Source organism: Lipotes vexillifer, unplaced genomic scaffold (genome assembly GCF_000442215.2).
Source record: "Lipotes vexillifer unplaced genomic scaffold, Lipotes_vexillifer_v1.1 scaffold102, whole genome shotgun sequence".
In the NCBI taxonomy this organism is placed as follows: Eukaryota; Metazoa; Chordata; class Mammalia; order Artiodactyla; family Lipotidae; genus Lipotes; species Lipotes vexillifer.
In genome coordinates this window covers 4264912-4288858 of record NW_006786541.1, presented here as the reverse complement: position 1 = coordinate 4288858, position 23947 = coordinate 4264912, and the positions used below count along the sequence as shown (strand labels likewise).

The 23947-nt window shown below is 37.0% G+C and overlaps 1 protein-coding gene across 1 annotated transcript in view; it reads right to left on the bottom strand.

Annotated features, from left to right (window-relative positions):
- ADAM10 (ADAM metallopeptidase domain 10) overlaps nucleotides 1-23947 on the bottom strand; it is a 113646-nt gene that overhangs the window by 11972 nt on the left and 77727 nt on the right. The window contains exons 9-14 of the mRNA XM_007458903.1: nucleotides 17925-18088; nucleotides 14021-14204; nucleotides 5448-5598; nucleotides 4467-4650; nucleotides 3450-3558; nucleotides 2756-2976 (exon numbers count right to left, since the gene is read on the bottom strand). Of these exons, the coding sequence (XP_007458965.1) occupies nucleotides 2756-2976; nucleotides 3450-3558; nucleotides 4467-4650; nucleotides 5448-5598; nucleotides 14021-14204; nucleotides 17925-18088 (1013 nt within the window). The remainder of the gene's footprint in view (nucleotides 1-2755; nucleotides 2977-3449; nucleotides 3559-4466; nucleotides 4651-5447; nucleotides 5599-14020; nucleotides 14205-17924; nucleotides 18089-23947) is intronic.

The following is a 23947-nucleotide window of genomic DNA, read 5'->3' as shown; positions in this document are numbered from 1 at the left end:
AGGTCAGGTAAGTTTGGAAAATAAAGTTAAAAAGATTTTTTATCGTGGGGCTTCTCACAATATTATCACAAATCTCTAAGAGGGGACTGTAGTATGCAATATTTTCCAGATTCATTTGACCACCAAACCTATGGATCTAGTGTTCTGTGAAGCACTTGGAAACACTGCTCTAAATCTTTCATAAAGAACATCAGATACTTACCTAGGTTCATAAAATTACAGCAAAATAAGAGAGAAGAAATTAATTAAAAAATGAGAAACATAGTTGACTCTTGTCAAAATAATAATAAAAAGATGAACTCCTGATAAATCTGGACAAATTTTTTTTTTTTTTTTTTAACAATGTATTTATTTATTTATTTATGGCTGTGTTGGGTCTTCATTTCTGTGCATGGGCTTTCTCTAGTTGTGGCAAGTGGGGGTCACTCTTCATCGCGGTGCGCAGGCCTCTCACTATCGCGGCCTCTGTTGTTGGGGAGCACAGGCTCCAGACGCGCAGGCTCAGTAATTGTGGCTCACGGGCCCAGTTGCTCCATGGCATGTGGGATTTTCCAAATTTAATTTTAACAAATTAAAAAGAAAAAAGCCACAAACTAACAGGTGATTATTTTAAAGTGTGGGGTAAATACAGTGATAGATTTGAAAAAAATCAGGGTCAAAGATGGTTTCCTATGTCAAACCTAACACAAAAGGTGCAAAAAATGTGAACACATCAGTAACTATGGGAAGAAAATGAAAAAGAATTACCAATGTACCCATTTAATGAGAAGGAGACAGTGGTACAGGGTCTTAACAGATTTATTGGTGAATGCTCTCCAACTTTTCAAGAACTAGGGGACCCCTTGATAAATCCAAAGGATGTTTATCATTATCTCCTGACGAGACACAGAGTAGGCACTCAGCCTACATTCAAACATTACTGTCAAAAACAACTTTTCCCCAGAAAAGAAAGTAAAAGTCTTTATTACATCATTTCCATGGTGCCTATAGCAGTCAGTAACTCATGCCCTGAACTATTAAACTGTTAAGATTCTTCCCATTCTACCCTCATGAGGAAAAAAGATGCCATAGTATACTGTGGAAAGGAGACAAAAGAGCCACCAGGTACCAATGGAAAGGAAAGTCAGTGAAACTAACCCATCATCCCTTTCACAGCTTCTTACCAGAGCAAACTAATAACCTACATTACTAACTAGAAGGACACTTTCCTTATACATGATGAAAGACCAGTGTAACAAAATGAACCCTGCTATGCAAGTGAACTCTGCAAGTAACACAAATGAGACAAATAACTTGTAAGGAAGTGGCTGCTGTTTATCTTATCTTATCTGGCATGTGAATGTCAACACTGATTTAAAATAACAGTGTTCTATACCCATTTAAGGCAAATCTGCATAAACCTAAAAGTGCCTGATTAATCAGTTCCAGAGCACAAGACTTCACATTGCTAAAATTCATTGTAAGAAGCATTTCACAAAATCCTCAAATCTAAAATATGAAAAAAGGTTTTAAAAACACTTTAACTAAAAAGATCATTCTATTAAATATTTTAAAATAGGAATAAATGAGTTTTTGAAATTCTAAATAAAATGAATCAAAATTAAATATAATGGAGAAAAGTGAAAAAATATTATTTTTAGATGATATGATTTACTATCTAGAAAACCTACAACATCTGGCACAACAACATAAACTCAGCAGAACATAACTCTGAGATTCCAATTATCAGATTTTTTTCTTTGAACACACTGTTTCCCATAGTAGACAAGTATACTAGATCTCAACTTTTTCTTATTAGAGATAACCAGAAAAAAAGAAAATAAGAACTGGATTTGAGTTGAAAACAGGGAAGTAAGCGAGCCAAGAAACGTAAGCTGCCTGAAGTCACAGAATTGTCAAACGTCAGAAGGATGATCTGAATCCTTGTGTAATTCCAAGCCTGTACCCTTTTCACTTTACCATAGTGCCAGAAGGCACCTTTAGTTTTTTGTGTGTTTTTTTTTTTTTTTGCGGTACACAGGCCTCTCACCACTGTGGCCTCTCCCGCTGCGGAGCACAGGCTCCGGATGCACAGGCTCAGCGGCCACGGCCCACAGGCCCAGCCACTCCATGGCATGCGGGATCCTCCCGGACCGGGGCACGAACCCGCGTCCCCTGCATTGGCAGGCAGACTGTCAACCACTGCGCCAGCAGGGAAGCCCTAAAAATCACTCTTCAGATAAAATACAGTTGACCTTGGGCTTCCCTGGTGGCGCAGTGGTTGAGAGTCTGCCTGCCAATGCAGGGGACGCGGGTTCGTGCCCCGGTCCGGGAGGATCCCGCATGCCGCGGAGCGGCTAGGCCCGTGAGCCATGGCCGCTGGGCCTGCGCGTCCGGAGCCTGTGCTCCGCAACGGGAGAGGCCACGGCAGTGAGAGGCCCGCGTACCGCAAAAAAAAAAAAAAAAATACAGTTGACCCTTGAACGTGGGTCATAGTTAGCCAACCACCTCCAAAGTCCTCTATATCCATGGTTCCTCCACACCTGCAGATTCAACCAACTCCACACTATGTACTACTGTAGTATTTACTATTGAAAAATATCTGCTTATAAGTAGACCCATGCAGTTCAACCCATGTTGTTCAAGGGTCAACTGTAACTCCAGTATAAACAGAAAAGAAGTGATTTTCTCATAACAGGGGTGACCTCTAACCAAGTAAAATTATGATCAAATCATTTTAAGATAAGGTTTCTTTATAAATAAAAACTATACTTACCACAATCCATTCAGCGATGTTTTCATAGAGCTCTGGACTGAAAATTGCTTTTTTAAGCCTAGCTAGAGGACCATCAGCATCTACTAATCTGCACCGCATGAAAACATCACAGTAGCCTCTAAAATCATTGCATGGGGATCCAGGTTGCAGGGTGATGGTTCGACCAAGGAAGTACTTGTTCCACTGCACAGACCCTGTACTGGCACAAGTTGATGGCTCCACTGCAAAAGAAGTGTCAAATATAAGTTGAGGATCAGATTTCCTATGGGGCTAGCTCGGGAGAGAGGGAGGAAAGGAAGAAGCTGCCTAAAATCATCACCACGACATGTTATATAGACTTTCATTAGTTAGATGAGATAACACCACTGGTAATTCACCTTAAATATTACAGTATAAACAAACAACCAGCAACTCCTGACTTGGTGCCTACAATGGCTTTAAATCCTTCTAACAGTATTTATATTAATTACCGTAAAAACGCTGGCAGGTTTTGTCTAGTTTATCATTTTAAAAACACTGTAGGGACCATAATACTAGAAACACAATTCTATACTACATTTTAAAATTTCTCAAGAGGATCAGTTCAGCTGGAAATTATCTGTCCCAACACTATATCAAAGTTTAACACTTAAAATTTTGGAGAAAATAAGGTTTTTGAAACAGATTTTATACTCTTGCATTTTTAAAGCCTTACTCTTCTTCATACAGCAGACATGGCATAATTCCTTATCATCTTTGCCATCAGAACTGGCACAGGTGCACTCCTCCAAGCCATATTTCTCACAGATAGAACCTGCACATTGCTGAAAGAAAAATAAAAGACCAATTATTCAATCCCTATACAGTCAAACCTCTTGTTGACAGTAGCCTCCAATGCTAAAATAATTAAGTAGAAATACAAGTCGGGGGCAGGGGGGAAGCATAGATTAGTATCAGAAATGGATGGTATAAACACATCTTAAAAAGAGTAAGTGCAGGGGCTTCCCTGGTGGCGCAGTGGTTGAGAGTCCACCTGCCGATGCAGGGGACAAGGGTTCGTGCCCCAGTCCGGGAAGATCCCACATGCCGTGGAGCGGCTAGGCCCGTGAGCCATGGCTGCTGAGCCTGCGCGTCCGGAGCCTTTGCTCCGCAACAGGAGAGGCCACAACAGTGAGAGGCCTGCATACCGCACAAAGTTAAGTGCAAATAAGACAGTAAATCTTTAAAGAAATGGTAACTTAAAAATCTAGACCAAACAAAAACAGAGAAGGAGATTAGATGAGCATCGACTTTATGTTGGTTATTATGGCTCCTTTATAAGAAGAGAAAAATGAAATTTTCCTCATGTAGAGGAAAGTGCTTATTTAGCCAAGAAAGCTTTTTTAAAAGCTTCACATTCAGAGGAAATAACTGAGAGTTCTTTTATTTAGAGTATTAAAATGTTAATTTATAAAACTTAAAAGAAATACAAAGTTACATGCCTAGTTACATAACTATTTTTCTTTAGAAAGTATCAAACACATGCAGTAGAAAGATGAAAGACAAGTCAATAACTAATTAAATGCCACCAGGCACTTATGCCACATAATGCATTCACAGCTTTGTGAGGAAAAAGATAGGGATGTTGAAACTGGGACCGAGATTAATTACTTTATGCGGCTTTAAGTGGCAACAATTATCCTGAAAAAGGTTTCATAAAACTAAATAAACAACATACAAATCAAATGCTTACCCCATTAATGCACACTTGTGTATGCCTATTACAGTCTGTAAAGTTTGGTTTAGGATCAGATGCTGGGCAGAGAGCTGTGATGCCATTACATATTCCTTCTTTTGCACAGTCTGAATCATCCCGACACTTCTCAGTTTTTGACTTGAATGCACACTGTGCTGTGCAACAGGGACCTTGACTTGGACTAGAAGAAACATTGAGGTGAGTAAAGAAAACCACTAGGATATTTCCTATACACATACAGTCCTAATTTTTAAATCATAAATGCTAAGTATGCTAAGTATGTTACTGTTAAACAAGTCCTATTGGAATAAGAGGCTATTAAATTTCAACATTCTAATAAGTGCAGAAAAGTGATTAAGAATCTTGTTTTTATAATGAAGGCATCCTATAATCAGCTTTCTTATTCTATTCTATTTGCCTTTAGTAAAAGGTTATAATGGAAAATGGATTAAATATTAGGCAAGTCATCATTGTTTTTCATAGATACACATTAGTCAATTTATCAACTTTTCTCACATTTATACACTAAAATCAAACTAGGATACACAGAACATCCATTTTAAAAGTACTGCACAAACAATCTGCTTATATCTATCACTACCAAAATAATTTGGCAAGTGAAATAAAATTATATGACAACTAAGTTACAGGAGTGTATGGAATCCATACTATCTAAATATTTAAAGTTAAGATTCTAAAACTACTGACAAAAGTCACATTTTTAAAGTTAGGCGTTAAATAATATGTATTTTATTGAGTGTCCTTTGCATGTCCTTTTTTAACACCCACCACACAAACTGCAATTACAAGTAGTTCAATCTGCCAACAACAGTGCCCTAAATACTACTACTCCAGAAAAATAAACCAATAACAAAGTTCCAAAACCACATACATCTCCTAATCTCAGTTTGAAATCTGACATAACTGCCTTCAGGTGATTTCCCAGGAACATTAACACTACTGGAATTAGCAAAGTACCTGCATTGCTTTCCAGGTTTCAGCTTGCATTTTTTCCCTTCCGGTTGGTTTGCATCATAGCAGCACTCGTCTTTACACTGGTCACTATAGCCGCAATCACATTCTTCACCTTGCTCTACCATTCCATTTCCACAAATAGGTTGGCCAGATTCTGAAGAAAATAAATAAGACAAAGTAAGCACAATATGCAACATTAATTTTATTTAAAATTTACAAACTCTTTAAAGCTGCAGAACAAAAGGAGAAAGGAAAATTTTGAAGAATAAGAAAAGTAGAACAAACTAAGAATCTGGAAATTAGGAGATCTAATTATAACAGTGGCTTGGTCACTAACTAGCAATGTGGCCTTAGGCAAGTCACTTCCCTTTTTTGGGGCCTCAGTTTCTTAAGCTGTACAGTGAGGGAATTTGACCTGATGCCCCCTTCTAAGGTCCCTCACAGAAGTGGTAGCATTCTATTTAGGCCATGCCACACTGAGCTTTACTGAACAATGACTGTACTATTTATATTTTTAGCACATAAGTACAAAGTAAGTCAGTGTTTCATCAAGCAGAAAAAAATTTAAACTTTTCTGTTAAAAAATTTCAAACATACACAGAAGCAGTAAAAGAATAAGTATAGTGAACTCCCATGTACCAATCACTTAGCTTTAATAACTTCAACAATATGCTGTAAACAACTCCATCTAACATATTCAGCTGCTCTTAACAAATATCCCAAGATCAATCTAACAGATAAGGAGTTCTTTCTTTTTAAAATCTAACCATAATACCATTATCACATCTAAAAAATTAACAGTATGCTTAATAGCATCTAATAGCCAATCCATGTTCAATTTTCTTCGATTACCTCTTTAGTTTATTTGAACCAAGTTTCACACAAGCTTCCCCCAACCCCTCTCCCCACGGTTGCTTTTGGATGACATGTATCTTAAGTTCTTTTAATAAGTAACAGATTCCCTCCTCTCTTTTATTTTTACACTATTAATTGTTAAAGAAACTGGGTCATTTTATTTTATGGAATTTCCCACATTCTATTTGGCTGACTGTATCCTAGTCAATTAGTAAATTTTTTTTTTTGTAATGTACATTAGTTTTGCTTGTCAGCTAGACCAAGCTCCTTAAGGGAAGAACCATGTATTATTTACACTTTTTGTATTTCCAGAGTCTAACAATATTGGGTCAAATCTTAGTTCATTAAGGTTAGACTGTCTGGTCTAAGCATAGTGAATAATTTCAGAAAGATTTTTAGGCTCTTTTTTAAAGTTCTTTGATTTTGCCAGTGAAGTTTAAAATTGGAACAAGAATGCTACTCTTAGTAAGAACATAAAATCACTGAATTTCAGTATCTGCAGGGAAATGAAAAGAATCAAATGTCTTCATTTTAGAGAAAAGAAAACTAACTTTCACAGAGTTTGTGACTTGCTAGAAACCATATGCCCCACTATGGACAAAACACAGACTAAACCAAGGTCTTCTAGATCTAAAATCTGGTGCTCTTTTCTTTCTGCTATACCAAATCAATGTGGAAAACAGTTGTAGCACAGCCTTCAAACTGAGAACTGAGTGGAAGGGAACATATCTCAAGCACAGGAACCCAAAACAATGCACATCTGAATCAAAAATATTCTAGAAAGCCTAGCTTTATACTCAGAAACTTCATTCTTATCCTTGACCACATCAAACATTAAAGGAAATTTTAGAGGTAACTGAAGCTCCATCCCATTCTTTCCTTTTTCTTTCTCTTGGCCATGCCACAAGGCTTGTGGGATCTCAGTTCCCCAACCAGTGAATGAACCCAGGACCATGGCAATGAAAGGGCTGACTCCTAACCACTGGACTGACAGGGAATTCCCTCTCTCTTTCATTTTATAGCATCTCTTTTGTTCTCAAAAACTAGAAGCATGCACATGCAAATATATACTAAGTAAATAATAATGATTTTTCTACAGTCTAGCAATAATCATTTTATAATTCATGTGACATAATTTAGGAGAAAAGGAAAAACGATAAAAGTCAGAAAACCATTAATGCAATATTTACTACCCATTAGTTTTCATCTCATTCAAAAATATTACTTCAAATCAGCTATTTGCTAACAGCTTAAATACAAGGAAAAGGGGCTGTTTAAATACAAAAATTATAATATGTATATATTTCATGGTAATTTAAGAAACAAATTTCCTTCCCATAATACTAAAAAGCAATATGCTCATTTTTTTCTAACTTATGTAAATGTTATTTCTTTATTTTTTTTAAATTGAAGTATAGGTATTTTACAGTGTGGTGTCAGTTTCAAGTGTACAACAAAGTGATTCAGTTATACATACATACATCTATGTAAATATTTCTTTTCTAGAATCTTTTCTATTATAGGTTATTACAAGATATTGAGTATAGTTCCCTGTGCTATACAGTAGGTCCTTGTTGTTTACCTATTTTATACATAGCAGTGTGTATATGAAAATCTCAAACTCCTAATTTATCTCCTCCCCCATGCCCTTGTCCCTGCTATCCCCTTTGGTAACCATAAGTTTGTTTTATATGTTTGTAAGTCCATTTCTGTTTTGTAAATAAGTTTATTTGTATCCTTTTTTTAGATTCCACATACAAGTGATATCATATGATATTTGTCTTTCTCTGGTATTTGTCTATACTACAAAGCTACAGTAATCAAAACAGTATGGTACTGGCACAAAAATAGACATATAGGTCAATGGGACAGGATAGAAAACCCAGAAATAAACCCATGCACTTATGGTCAGTTAATCTAGGACAAAGGAAACAAGAATATACAATGGAGAAAAGGCAGTCTTTTCAAAAAGTAGTACTGGGAAAACTGGACAGATACATGTAAAGGAATGAAGTTAGAACATTCTCCAACTCCACGTACAAAAATAAACTCAAAATGGATTGAAACCTAAATATAAGAACAGATACTACAAAACTCCTAGAGGAAAACATAGGCAGAACACTCTTTGACATAAATTGCAGCAGTATTTTTTTGGGTCTGTCTCCTAGAGTAATGGAAATAAAAACAAAAATAAACCAATGGGACCTAGTTAAACTTAATAGCTTTTGCACAGCAAAGGAAACCATAAACAAAACGAAAAGATAACCTGCAGACTGGGAGAAAATATTTGCAAACAATGCTATTGACAAGGTGTTTAATTTCCAAAATATAAACAGCTCATACAGCTTAATGTCAAAAAACCCCACAAACAACCCAATCAAAAAATGGGCAGAAGACCTAAATAGACATTTCTCCAAAGAAGACATACAGATAGCCAACAGGCACATGAAAAGATGCTTAATATTGCTAATTATTAGAGAAATACAAATCAAAACTACAATGAGGTTATCACCTCACACCAGTCAGAATGGCCATCATTAAAAAGTCTACAAAAAATAAGTGCTGGAGAGGGTACAGAGAAAAAAGAATCCTCCTACACTCTTGATGGGAATGTAAAGTGGTGCAGCCACTATGGAGAACACTATGGAGATTCCTTAAAAACTAAAACCATATGATCCTGCAATTCCATTCCTGGGCATATATCTGGAGAAAACTCTCATTCAAAAAGACACATGCACTCCAATGTTCACTGCAGCACTATTAAGACATATAAACAACCTAAATGTCCACTAGCAGATGAATGGATAAAGAAGATGTGGTGTGTACACACACACACACACACACACACACACACACACACACAATGGAATATTACTCAGCCATAAAAAAGGAATGAAATAATGCCATTTGCAGCAACATGGAGAGACCTAGAGATTATCATATTAAGTGAAGTCAGACAGAGAAAGACAAATATGCTCTTTTTTTTTTGCGGTACGTGGGCCTCTCACTGTTGTGGCCTCTCCTGTTGCAGAGCACAGGCTCCAGATGCGCAGGCTCAGCGGCCATGGCTCACGGGCCCAGCTGCTCCACGGCATGTGGGATCTTCCTGGATCGGGGCACGAACCTGTGTCCCCTGCATCGGCAGGCAGACTCTCGACCACTGCGCCATGAGGGAAGCCCCAAATATGCTCATTTTTAAAGTCATTTTCAATCAGGAAGTTTATTGTGAAAACCCAGTTTACAGATGAAGAATCTATGTGTCACTTCTACACTAAGAAGATTTAGAAAAACTACCACTGATAACAACATTAACAAAAATGATAACATCAATGTAATTTTAATCTGCCCTTTTAAAAGAAAAAGAAGGCTTTAAAAGAAAAAGTCAATCAATATAAGTAAAAATTGATCATTTGAACATCATCAAAATTTAACTTTTGCTCTGGTAAAGACTGTGAAGAGGATGAAAAGACAAGCTACAGACAGGAAGAAAATATATGCAGACCAATATCTGACAAGTGACTAGCATCTAGACTATATAAAGAACCCTCAAAACTCAACAGAAAAAACAAAAACAAAAAAACTCAATGGCCAAGAAACATGGACATTTCACCAAAGAAGATATACATATGGCAAAAAAGCACATGAAAAGATATTCAATGTCATTAGTCATCAGAAAAATACAAAGTAAGCTACAATGAAATACCACTATATACCTATCACAATGGATAAAATAAAAATACCAAAAGCTGACAAGGATAGAGAGAAATTAGATCACTCATACACTGCTGGTGGGAATATAAAATAGTACAGCCTTCTAGAGAACAGTTTGGCAGTTTCATATAAATAAAAACAAACAACGGCTATATTGATCCATCAGTTGGATTTGGAGGCATTTATCACAGAGAAATGAAAACTTATATTCACATGAAAAGCCTGTTTATAGCTGCTTTATTCATAACTGCCAAAAACTGAAGATAACCCAAATATCCTTTAATAGAAAAATCGTTAAACTGTAGTACACACATACCACCTGCAATAAAAAGGAACAAACTAGTGATGCAGGCAAACAATTTGGATTATTTCCAAGGAATCATGCTGAGTGAAAAATCCCATACGTTACATACTGTATGATTCCATTTATATAACATTTTTGAAGTGACAAAATTTTAGAAATGGAGAATAGTGGGGCAGGTGAAGGGACACCAGGAGGGAGGTGAGTGTGGTTATGAAAAGGCAACGCCAAGAGTTACTTGTGGTGGGACTTCCCTAGTGGCGCAATGGTTAAGAATCCGCCTGTCAAGGCAGGAGACACGGGCTCGATCCCTGGTCTGGGAAGATCCCACAGGCCACAGAGCAACTAAGCCCGTGCACCACAACTACTGAGCCTGTGCTCTAGAGCCCACAAACCACAACTACTGAGGCTGCGCACCACAATTACTAAAGCCTGTGCATCCTAGCACCTGCATGCCACAACTACTGAGCCCAGGCGCCTAGAGCTCATGTTCCGCAACAAGAGAAGCCACTGAAATGAGAAGCCCGCGCATCACAAGACTAGCTCCCACTCACCACAACTAGAGAAAAGCCCGCGCACAGCAACAAAGACCCAACACAGCCAAAAAAAGAATTAAAAAAAAAAAAAAAAGAATTACTTGTGGTGATGCAACTATTCTTTATCACGGCTGTGGTGATGGGCACATAAACCTACACATGATAAAACTGTAGAGAACTAAACACACACACAGAGAAATGACAACAGGAAAAAATGGGGAAATCTGAATAAGATCTGTGGGCTGTATCAATGTCAATATCCTTGCTATATGTAATACTGTATTGATACTATACAGTTTTGCAAGATGTTACCACTGGGGGGAACTGGATGAAGGGTATATGGAATCTCCATTATTTCTTACAACTACATGTGAATCTAAATTATCTCTGTATAAATTTCAATTAAAAACAAAAGGCCATAGTGTTATGTCAATTATACCTCAAAAAAAAAAAAAAATGCAGGGCTTCCCTGGTGGTGCAGTGGTTAAGAATCTGCCTGCCAATGCAGGGGACATGGGTTTGAGCGCTGATCCAGGAAGATCCCACGTCACGGAGCAACTAAGCCCGTGAGCCAAAACTACTGAGCCTGTGCTCTAGAGCCCGTGAGCCGCAACTACTGAGCCCGTGTGCCACAACTACTGAAGCCTGCATGCCTAGAGCCCATGCTCCGCAACAAGAGACGCCACCACAATGAGAAGCCCACACACCACAACGCAGAGTAGCCCCCTGCTCATCGCAACTAGAAAAGCCTACATGCAGCAACGAAGACCCAATGCAGCCAAAAATAAATAAATAAAATAAATTTATTTTTAAAAATGCAGCAAAAAAAATCAAAGGCCGTGCTTATCTGGAAAGCTTCCTCAATTCTTTCTCCTTTGCTGCCATATGTTTAACTCATCTATGAGAGCGTTGTTTATGTGCAATATGAGCAGGCCTCAGTGTTTGCCTTCAAGTAACTTAAAATCTTGTAAAATAGGACAAGGACCCCCAAAAACATAAAACAAGGTAGAATATTTAGAACATATTAAATGCCCTACGAGGAGGCATAACAGATGAATGGATAAACAAAATGTGGTATATCCATATAATGGAATATTATTCGGCCATAAAAAAGAATGGCATTCTGATACATGCTGCAACTTGTATGAATCTTGGAAATTTTATGCTAAGTGAAATAAACCAGATACAAAAGCATTATCCCATTTATATGAGGTACCTAGAATAGGCAAAGTCACAGAGACACAAAATAGATTAGAGGTTACTAGGGGCTGGAGAGAGAAAGAAATAGGAGTTATTGCTTAATGGTTACTGAACTCTTGCACTGCTGGTGGGAATGTGAATTGGTTCAGCCACTGTGGAGAACAGTATGGAGGTTCCTTAAAAAACTACAAATGGAACTGCCATATGACCCAGCAATCCCACTACTAGGTATATACCCTGAGGAAACCAGAGTTCAGAAAGAGTCATGTACCAAAATGTTCATTGCAGCTCTATTTACAATAGCCCGGAGATGGAAACAACCTAAGTGCCCGTCGTCGGATGAATGGATAAAGAAGATGTGGCACATATATACAATGGAATATTACTCAGCCATAAAAAGAAACGAAATTGAGCTATTTGTAATGAGGTGGATAGATCTAGAGTCTGTCATACAGAGTGAAGTAAGTCAGAAAGAGAAGGACAAATACCGTATGCTAACACATATATATGGAATTTAAGAAAAAAAAATGTTATGAAGAACCTAGGGGTAAAACAGGAATAAAGACAGAGACCTATTGGAGAACAGACTTGAGGATATGGGGAGGGGGAAGGGTGAGGTGTGTTAGGGCGAGAGAGAGACATGGACATATATATACTAACAAACGTAAGGTAGATAGCCAGTGGGAAGCAGCCGCATGGCACAGGGAAACCGGCTCGGTTCTTTGTGGCTGTCTGGAGGGGTGGGATAGGGAGGGTGGGAGGGAGGGAGACAAAGAGGGAAGAGATATGGGAACATATGTATATGTATAACTGATTCACTCTGTTATAAAGCAGAAACTAACATACCATTGTAAAGCAATTATACCCCAATAAAGATGTTAAAAAAAAAAAAAGTTTGAAAATGGAAAAGCAGTGATGGTTGCATAACACTGTAAATGTACTTAATGCTACTGAATTGTACACTTAAAATTAGTTTAAATATAAATTTTATGTTATATATATTTTACCACAGTAAGAAAAAAATTCATAGCAACTTTATTCATATTAGCCCAAACCTAAAAAGCCCAAGTGTCCCATTCAATAGGAGAGTGCATAAGCAAACTGTGATATATTCATATAATGCACTTCTATTCAGTGGGGGAAAAGAATGGTACAAAATACTAATAATGAATCTCAAAAGAGTATGCTGAGTGAAAGCAGCCTTCCACAAAAGGTTGCAAACTGTATGATTCCAATTATATGAAATAAAATAAGCAAAATTTATCTATGGAGAAATAAATCAGAATAATGGTTGCAGGAGGGGTGCAAAGATTGATGGGGAAAGGAAATGAAAGAACTTTCTGGGGTGACAGAAATGTTGTACATCTTCACAGGTGCTTAGATTACACAGGTAAATGTATTTGTCAAAGCTCATCAAATGTTGGACTTAAGATTTGTATATGGCGGGCTTCCCTGGTGGCGCAGTGGTTGAGTCCGCCTGTTGATGCAGGGGATGCAGGTTTGTGACCCGGTCCGGGAGGATCCCTCATGCCGCGGAGCGGCTGGGCCCGTGGGCCATGGCCGCTGGGCCTGCGCGTCGGGGGCCTGTGCTCCGCAACGGGAGAGGCCACAACAGTGAGAGGCCCGCATACCGCAAAAAAAAAAAAAAAAAAAAAGATTTGCATATTGCACTTATGTGAAAAACAAAAACACCACAAACAATATTGAACTTTACTTAAATTGAACTCTACTTATGTAGGCTAAAGTGTTTAGGACTGAAGTATACTGATATCCACAATGTACTTTAAATTTCAACAAAAAATATGGATTGAGAGATGAAGAGATTGACAAGTGTGATGAAGCAAATGTATTAAAGTGCTAACAACTGTAAAATATAGGGGGTGGGCACATACTAGGTGTTTACTATATAATTCTTTCAAGTTTTCTGAATGTTTCAAAATATTCATAGTAAAATGCTGGGAAAATATACGTACCAACAAAACAGTTGTTTCTCTTCTTCTCAAGAACTTGACTTATATTTCTAATACTACAGAGTGAGAATTTATTGTTGTTAAGTTTGTCCCCAGATGTTGCTCTTGCATACATGATGTAATTGCCGTTTTCTTTTTGTCCTAAATTCTTAGATTCTCCTGGAGTGCACTCTGTTCCAGAATCATGCTGTCAAAAAGAATATAGAGTTCCATAAACAGGAAGTAAAATAAGGTTTTCAGGTCATCTGATTACATGTAATTTTCTCATCAGAAGAAAAATGGAAGCTTGTGGACTCTCCTTTAGAGTAGATCTTACAATATTTTAGACTGTGAAAAGGAAGATAATTTGCTCTTTTAAGGGTCACTGTCTCAGAAGGGAAGAAAAAATCAGTGAAGGTATAACTGCAATGGATACCTTTTTTATTTTTATTTCTTTTTTTGAAATTTACATAAATCTTTGACACATTCTGCAATTATGTCTTTTAGTTGGATTCCCAGAGGCAGAGTTACTGAGTTAAAAGGTCAAACATTTTAAAGGTCTTGATACATACTGCCAAACTGCCTGACAAAAGGGCCATGTTAATTTACATTATATAACCACATGGATCAAGATTTCAATAGGCAGAAATGGGAAGGAATTGGCTTCCTGGCAGAAGTAAGTTTTTTAAAATGACTTAATTTGACAGGGAAGAAGAAATAACACTGGAATTACACTTAGACCCAAATTTTGGAAAACCCTAAATGTTAAGATAAGGAAATTGTATTAGCAATATCAGCAGGTATTGGAAGTAAGGTTGTGAACAGAAGTGACATGATCAGACCGATTAGAACTGGGTTCGAGCCCTGGCCCGGGAAGATCCCACATGCCGTGGAGGAACCAAGCCTGTGTGCCACAACTACTGAGCCTGTGCTCAAGAGCCCACAGGCCACAACTACTGAGCCCACATGCCACAACTACTGAAGCTAGTGTGCCTAGAGCCCGTGCTCCTCAACAAGAGAAGCCACTGCAATGAGAAGCCCACGCACTGCAACGAAGAGTACCCTCTGCTCACCACAACTAGAGAAAGCCCGAGCACAGCAACGAAAACCCAACAGAGCCAAAACTAAAACCAAATAAATTAATTAAAAAAAAAAGAAAGAACTATACCTAGACAAAGATTCATCTGCTAAGAGTCAATACATTAAGACTTTCATACCGAGAAACAGGAACTTGTCTCATTTATGATTACAACTCCCCACAACGAAGTTTATAAAGTGGTTAACAGCAGGCGTGCAATAAACATTTAGGATAGGGTAAATAAATATAAGAGAGAGAATGAACCACTCAGAGAGAAAGTAACATTATCATAATACAGATACATGACAGGAGAGATAAAGACAGATTTTAGATAAAGATGTCAAGGGAGACAGGCTCAGGAGTTCATGGTCTGGCTGACCTATTAAATTACTTAATACATATTTACTAAGTACCTACTATCTATATGTATGGTATCATGAACAACATACACAAAGGGATGAGGTGTATTTGAGCATGACAGAATCATTAGAAGTAGTCTGGTATGAAAGGAAAAGATAGCAACGTAGGCAAAAAAATGTGAACCAATTTATCCATTCAACAATAAGCAAAAAGTAATATTACATTAATGTCTTAAAAACACCTCTCTGGCAACCAGGCAGAAGACAGATTAGAAGGGATGTGAAAAGAGAACAAACTAGATATCCTACTCCAAGTATGGCCCACAGACCAACAGCAGCAGCATCCCATGGGAGTGTCTTAGAAAGGCAGACACTCAGGCCCAACCAAAGGCCCACTGAAATGAAATCTATATTGTAAGATCCTCAGTAATTTGTATGCACATTAAACTTTGAGAGACCCTAGACTAATGAACAGAAGAGTAGTTGGAAGGGTACGAAAATCCCCTGGTAAGGGTTGGATGAAGGTGACTGGGAGAGCCGAGGACATTTAACTGCCCTTGAAAATGCAAATTAACAAGAGTTCTCTGCTCATCTCTAAAATTTCAATTACTCTTTTTAGAACATATCACAAAAGCAGACAAGAGGTAGAGAGATTCAACACATTTTAAATACTTTATCCAAGAGTACTGATAATAATCTATCCATTTCTGATCGGAATTAGAAGAAGAAAGACTTGCAACTTAGTGAGAGGGTACTTATATTTTACAAACTGGGGGAACATTAGATAAGAGCATTTGAGAATTTTAAGCTGTGATATTAGTTTTTTTCTAAACTCATAAAAATTTCCATTTTTACAAGTGATAAGGTACAAGTAAATGAATTTATATGCAGTTTTCAAATGAAATTTTCCCAAACTTGTTATTTTAATAAGCCCCACCAAAATCACAAAGACAGAATATCTTTCAGTATTTTGTATTTCCATGTGTATTACTCTTCAGTTCACTTGAAAATCAATTCAATGAACTGGGTATTAAATGATACCAAAGAACTGCTCATTTTGTCAGGTATCATAACCACATGGTGGTTATGGAAGAAAATGTCTAATTTTTTAAGAGATGCATACTGAAATGTGGAAGGGGGAATGAATTTGATTCTAACACCTTACAAAGAAAAAGAAAGAAACACAGAAAGGAGATGTGGCAAAATCCTGATGATTGTTGAATCTGAATCAGAGGTTAGCAAATCGCAGCCCACGTTCTGTTTTTATGTGGCCTAAGCTAAGAATGGTTTTTCCACGTTTAGAAGATTGTAGGGCTTCCCTGGTGGCGCAGTGGTTGAGAGTCTGCCTGCCAATGCAGGGGACACGGGTTCGTGCCCCGGTCCAGGAAGATCCCACATGCCGCGGAGCGGCTGGGCCCGTGAGCCATGGCCGCTGAGCCTGCGCGTCCGGAGCCTGTGCTCCGTGACAGGAGAGGCCACAACAGTGAAAGGCCAGTGTACCGCAGAAAATAAAAATTAAAAAAATTAAAAAATAAAAGATTGTAAAAAGAAAAACAAAAACAAAGAAAAATATGCAACAGAGACCAAATATTGTCCCCCACACCTATTATGTTTACTAGTAGACCACGGAAAAAGTTTGCTGACCCCTGTCCTGGATATGAACGGAAGACTTTGCCGTACTATTTGTCTCTACTTTTATGTATGTTACAAATTTTTCATACCGCAAGATTTTTAAATAACAGTTTCATTCCACAGTAGAGAAAGACAAATCTAGTAAACCCCAATAATGCTTTAACAGAAGCCAAACAAGAACTCAACAATTTGCTAACATTCAAAATGTACTTTAAGCAATGAAAAGTGATTCTCATTAAATAAATATTTGAATGAATCATGTACCAGGCACTATTATTTTTAATTTTGTTTTTAAATTAATTAATTTATTTTTGGCTGTGTTGGGTCTTCGTTGCTGCACGTGGGCTTTCTCTAGTTGCAGCAAGCGGGGGCAACTCTTCGCTGTGGTGCGCGGGCTTCTCATTGCGGTGGCTTCTCTTGCTGCGGAGCACGGGCTCTAGGTGCGCGGGCTTCAGTAACTGTGGCGCACGGGCTTAGTTGCTCCGTGGCATGTGGGATCTTCCTGGACCAGAGCTTGAACCCGTGACCCCTGTGTTGGCAGCCAGATTCTTAACAACTGCGCCACGAGGGAAGTCCCCCAGGCACTATTCTAAGGTCAGGGGACATAGAAGTGAATGAAACAGACAAAATTCCTTGCTTTCATAGAATTCTGGCACTGTTGTGCTTATTTTCTTATTTTAATTACAAATATTCTATCTTCCTCCTTTTCAGTATTATGGTCAAGTACATTACTGTGTTCTGACATACAAAAACTAAACATTCATGTGTACTTGTTTTCACTGTAAACAATAACAACAAAAATTACACAACATGAAAGATTAGTAACTTTTAAAAAATGTAATAATTAAGCAATACTTACTGGAGATCCAAAGTTATGTCCAACTTCATGAGCAAATGTAATGTGAGAGACTTTGGGGGGTACATGAGACCCATAGTTCTGAACAGTAATAATTCCAGTGTTTAAAGACTTCTTCTTACCATCTGAATAAAGCTTACTTTTTTCACATATGCCTCCAGAGCTTCCTAATTCAAAACAAAAGATGCCTAAAATTAGCATCTATTTCCCCCCAAATAATTTTCTAATATATGCTGTATTAACTTGAAACATTTTATATGTATTTTGAGTCCAAAATTGGTACACATGTATATCAAATACTCAAAAGTTTCTTTGGTCCAAGGTTAGGAAGCCATTTCAAATACAAGTTTTAATGGCACACATAAATTCCCAGGGTTGAATACAAAGTCCTTATAAAATGTTCCTCTTCAAAATCAAAATGTCCCCCAATTTTTCTCCCATTAATTTAGCAAGACAAATATTTAAGAGTCTGTTCAATTTAAATATTTCAGCATTTACACTGGGTCAAATCCTACACCTCTTCATCTTGTTTAAAAAAAAACCAAACAAACAAAAACACAACTTATATTTAAGTTAAATGAAAGCTGAACAAAATATTCTCAAAGAGATTCTGAGAAAGTCACTGCTACCAATAATAGCAGTGATGCACAGGAGTATGTGATTCACTATCTTGAGAGGCAACATACAATGTATTCTTAAAAAAAGAAAAGAATTAGTGGTCGCACAGGCTGGGGGTAGGGGAAACAGAGAGAAACTGATAGAGGTACAAACTTCAAGTTATAAGAAGAATAAGATCTGAGGATCTAATGTGTAACACATGATGACGTGACTGCAGTTGATAACACAGTATTGTATAAATGAAATTTGCCAAGAGAATAGAACTTAAACATCCTCACACATACACAAAAAGGAAAAAGGTAAATATGTGAGGTGATGGTTGTATTAATTAACTTGGTTGGGGGAATCCTTTCACAATGTATACAAATATCAAATCATCACACTGTGCACTTTAAATATCTTACAATTTTATTTGTCAATTATATATCAATAAAGCTTAAAAAAAAGGAAAAAATATGTCAAGTGGGTAAAAAAAAAGGAGGAGGGAATGAAGGAGAGAAGGTGGGAAGGGAGAGAAAGCAAATGTGGCAAAATGTTAACTGATTAATCTATCAGGAGTTCACTGTACTACTCTTGCAACCTTTTGGCAAGTTTGAATTTTTTTTCAAAATAGGTTCAAAAAACTGAATTATGATTTTCCAACATGTCTTGAGGATACTTGCAAATTTTAAAAGAAAAATCTTCATTTTTACTTATATGATACATATTAAATCATTTTGTAGTTCACCTGTTCGTTTATAGTTCCTGAACATCAGAGCTTAATACCGAAATGAAAGTGCTTTCACATCTAAAGGCAGTTAATTTAAGAAATTAGAAAAAGAACAACAGCAAATCAGAAACTGGCTGGCCAATCATTGTCTTTATGTACACTAAACTGAGAAGACCACAGTACTTTAAATAACTATTAAAGACTTTCAGTGAGAAGTTCTTTGGTTTACATTCAGATTTAAGAGGTTACTCTATTTAATTATTTTAATTAAAATATCACATGGATTAGGATATTTTGATAACTGATCAAATTATTTCAAACTAGCTTTCTACTACATACCAAGTTACAACAAAGTTATTAAACCATTTTTAAAAGTCTAACATTTATAATCTCTGACAAAGCGTATAATAGAAAGCAATTCAAAAAAGATGTACACAAATGGCATGACACTACAATTGCTGCCTTGTTCCTTTTAATATTAGAAAGTACATAGCAACAAATCATAAATTTAATGACTATTAGGATACAATTTAAAAAGGTGAAATGATAATGTGCTTTCACAGAAGCCTAAGCTGAAAGGCTAAGTCATATGCAGATTTTAACCAGCGAAGGACTGAGAACCTCTATATTTAAAACTCACTACATCCTCTACACCAAAAACTGGACAGAAAGAAAACAGCAAATGATTTATGAATATTTAATATATTCTCTTAAGCTACCTCTACTTTTGAGTCCTCTACTTTGAGTCCTAAGGACTGTTATCATTATTTCTAAAAACTAGAAAAGACAGAAATAAGCACTCTGTATGTAATAATTACAGTCTATATATTACAGTTTTAAACAAAGAGTAAATTAATATCCTGCCTCATCGAAGATCTGTCATATGCAAATTGGTCCAATGCAGTACTGGCAAACTTGAATTAAGCACAGAAGACTACACGCTGCAAATCTTTATCAGTTAAAAAAAAATGTAAATAGCATATATTAAAAACTCTGATAATATACCTTCTGTATTTTTAAGGTCTATCTAATTTAAAGGAAGATCATACAAAAACTTGAGTGTACTCTTCTGAAATACAGTCTTTATAATTCATATCTTGTTCAACATCTTAACTGCTTTTGGTTTTAATAACTGTTGTTTATTTGGAAAGTTTATTATTTGTTACACAGACTAATAGCATATGTTGGAATAATTCAGTTATACAGGAAGAAATAAAATACTATGTCTAATATTATAAGTCATGGTTTAACTTTTTAAATACTGCAACCAGTTTTGATATGCCAGAAACTCAATTAATGATATCATAAATACCTATAGCTAAGCCATAACTCAAGTTCAGTAATTGCTTTACATTGTAAATTTAAGATTTTACTACATATAGTCATTACTAAAAAACAGAAATTATGTAATGAGAAGAATAAAATGTTTTTAATTTGAGTCAAAAGCAATTATTGAGGGATGGATGACTCAGTGACCAACAAAGAAGTATGACATTTTTCTACCTACAGGATAGTCTGAAAGCTAGTCACAGAATATCAGTCTTAAACTTTAAAAAAAAAACTCCCCCAAAAGAAAACAATTATAAAAACTACAGGGTAGTGTACTACCTTGACAGAATCCATAAATAAAGTTTTGATGTGAGCAGGCCTAAATATCTAAAACAATAGTATCATCATGCTGACCATACAGTATTAATCTGAGCAGTAATTCAGAAGCAGACATAAGTACCACTCCCAGATAGGTTATTAGGAAATGTCTGAGGGAATTTCTTTATCTGTCAAGTCTGGGGAGCAGTACTCACATGTAATGGGTAGGGACCAAAGATGTTAAACATCCTGCAAGGGACAATCCAGACCTGTACAAAATGTCAATATTAAGTGTCCTCTATTCTAATGATGTAATATTTTAATGACGTAATTCTCCTAGCCTTTTAATTACACTTTCAAACAGGTTAAGAATTCGAGAAATATCAAGGAGATTGGCTCAAGATGGCGGAGTAGAGGACGTGCGCTCACTCCTTCTGGTGAGAGCACCAGAATCACAACTAACTGCTGAACAATCATCGACAGGAAGACACTGGAACTCACCAAAAAAGATACCCCACATCCAAAGACAAAGGAGAAGCCACAACGAGATGGTAGGAGGGGCACAATCACAATAAAATCAAATCCCATAACTGCTGGATGGGTGACTCACAAACTGGACAACACTTACAACACAGAAGCCCACCCACTGGAGTGAAGGTTCTGAGCACCACATCAGGCTTCCCAACATGGGGGTCTGACACAACCTGGTGGTCCAGAAGGGAGTGGCACAATATATTTAAAGTGATGAAAGGGAAGGACCTACAACCAAGATTACTCTACCCGGCAAGGATCTTATCCAGATTTGATGGAGAAATCAAAAGCTTTACAGACAAGCAAAAGCTAAGAGAATTCAGCACCACCAAACCAGCTCTAGAACAAATGCTAAAGGAACTTCTCTAAGTGGGAAACACAAGAGAAGAAAAGGACCTACAAAAACAAACCCATAACAATTAAGAAAATGGTAACAGGAACGTACATATCGATAATTACCTTAAACATGAATAGATTAAATGCTCCAACTAAAAGACATAGGCTCTCTGAATGGTTACAAAAACAAGACCCATATATATATGCTGTCTACAAGAGACCCACTTCAGACCTAGGGACACATACAGACTGAAAGTAAGGCGATGGAAAAAGATATTCCATGCAAATGAAAATCAAAAGAAAGCTGGAGTAGCACTACTCATATCAGATAAAATACACTTTAAAATAAAGAATGTTACAAGAGACAAGGAAGGACACTACATAATGATCAAGGGATCAATCCAAGAAGAAGATATAACAATGATAAATATATATGCACCCAACATAGGAGCACCTCAATACATAAGGCAACTGCTAGCAGCTATAAAAGAGGAAATCGACAGTAACACAGTAATAGTGGGGGACTTTAACACCTCACTTATATCAATGGACCGATCATCCAAACAGAAAATTAATAAGGAAAAACAAGCTTTAAATGACACAATAGACCAGATAGATTTAATTAATATTAATAGGACATTCCATCCAAAAACAGCAGATTACACTTTCTTCTCAAGTGCACATGGAACATTCTCCAGGATATATCACATCGTGGGTCACAAATCAAGCCTCAGTAAATTTAAGAAAATTGAAATCATATCAAGCATCTTTAACCACAACGCTATGAGATTAGAAATCAATTACACTGAAAAAAACCCCTAAGAAACACAAACACATGGAGGCTAAACAATACATTACTAAATAACCAAGAGATCACTGAAGAAATCAAAGAGGAAATCAAAAAATACCTAGAGACAAATTACAATGAAAACACGACAATCCAAAACCTATGGGATGCAACAAAAGCAGTTCTAAGAGGGAAGTTTATAGCAATACAAGCCTACCTCAAGAAACAAGAAAAACCTCAAATAAACAATCTAACCTTAAACCTAAAGGAACTGAAGAAAGAACAAACAAAACCCAAAGTTAGTAGAAGGAAAGGCATCATAAAGATCAGGGCAGAAATAAATGAAATAGAAACAAAGAAAACAATAGCAAAGATCAAAAATACTAAAAGCTGGGCTTCCCTGGTGGCGCAGTGGTTGAGAGTCCACCTGCCGATGCAGGGGACACGGGTTTGTGCCCCGGTCTGGGAAGATCCCACATGCCGCGGAGTGGCTGGGCCCGTGGGCCATGGTCGCTGAGCCTGCGCGTCCGGAGCCTGTGCTCAGCAAAGGGAGAGGCCACAACAGTGAGAGGCCCGTGTACCACAAAAAATAAAAATAAAAATAAATAAATAAATAAAATACTAAAAGCTGGTTCTTTGAGAAGAAAAACAAAACTGATAAACCTTTAGCCAGACTCATCAAGAAAAAGAGGAAGAGGACTCAAATCAATAAAATTAGAAATGAAAAAGGAGAAGTTACAACAGACACCACAGAAATACAAAGCATCCTAAGAGACTACCACAAGCAACTCTATGCCAATAAAATGGAGAACCTGGAAGGAATGGACAACCTGGAAGAAATGGACAAATTCTTAGAAAGGTGTAACCTTCCAAGACTCTGCTCAATTTTTTCTATAAATCTAAAACTGTTCTAAATATACAGTCTATTTTTTTTTTTAAAGTAGACATGAGGATATCTGAAGTTTCAGGAAAATTTGACCAAGCTCTCTCAGGACCATTACATTCTTAATGAACAACAGTCTGGAGTTGAAAATGCAAAATGGCACAAAGTTTTTAGTCTGAGATCATCCAATCATTTGCGCAGGAGACATTTGGTGAGCAAAAATATTAAGATGGTGGTTTTCAAACTTTAGTATGCATCAGAAACACCTGGAGGGCCTCTTCAAACAAAGACTGATGGGCTCCACACCTGGAGTTTCTGATCTAGTAGAGAGTGAGGCCCATGGATTTACATTTCTAACAAGTTCCCAGGTAATACAGATGCTGCTAGTCCATGGAGCACACTTCAAGAGCCACTATATTAATGGTAATATATAAAGAAAAATGAATCCCTGAGTTTCTATAGTACTTACTGATTAAGGAGAAGGGACTATAAACTTTGTGATAAAATTATCCAACTAACCAAGGAGGGGAAAAGAAATTTCAGAATATAAAAGTTATAAAACATGAATTATCATA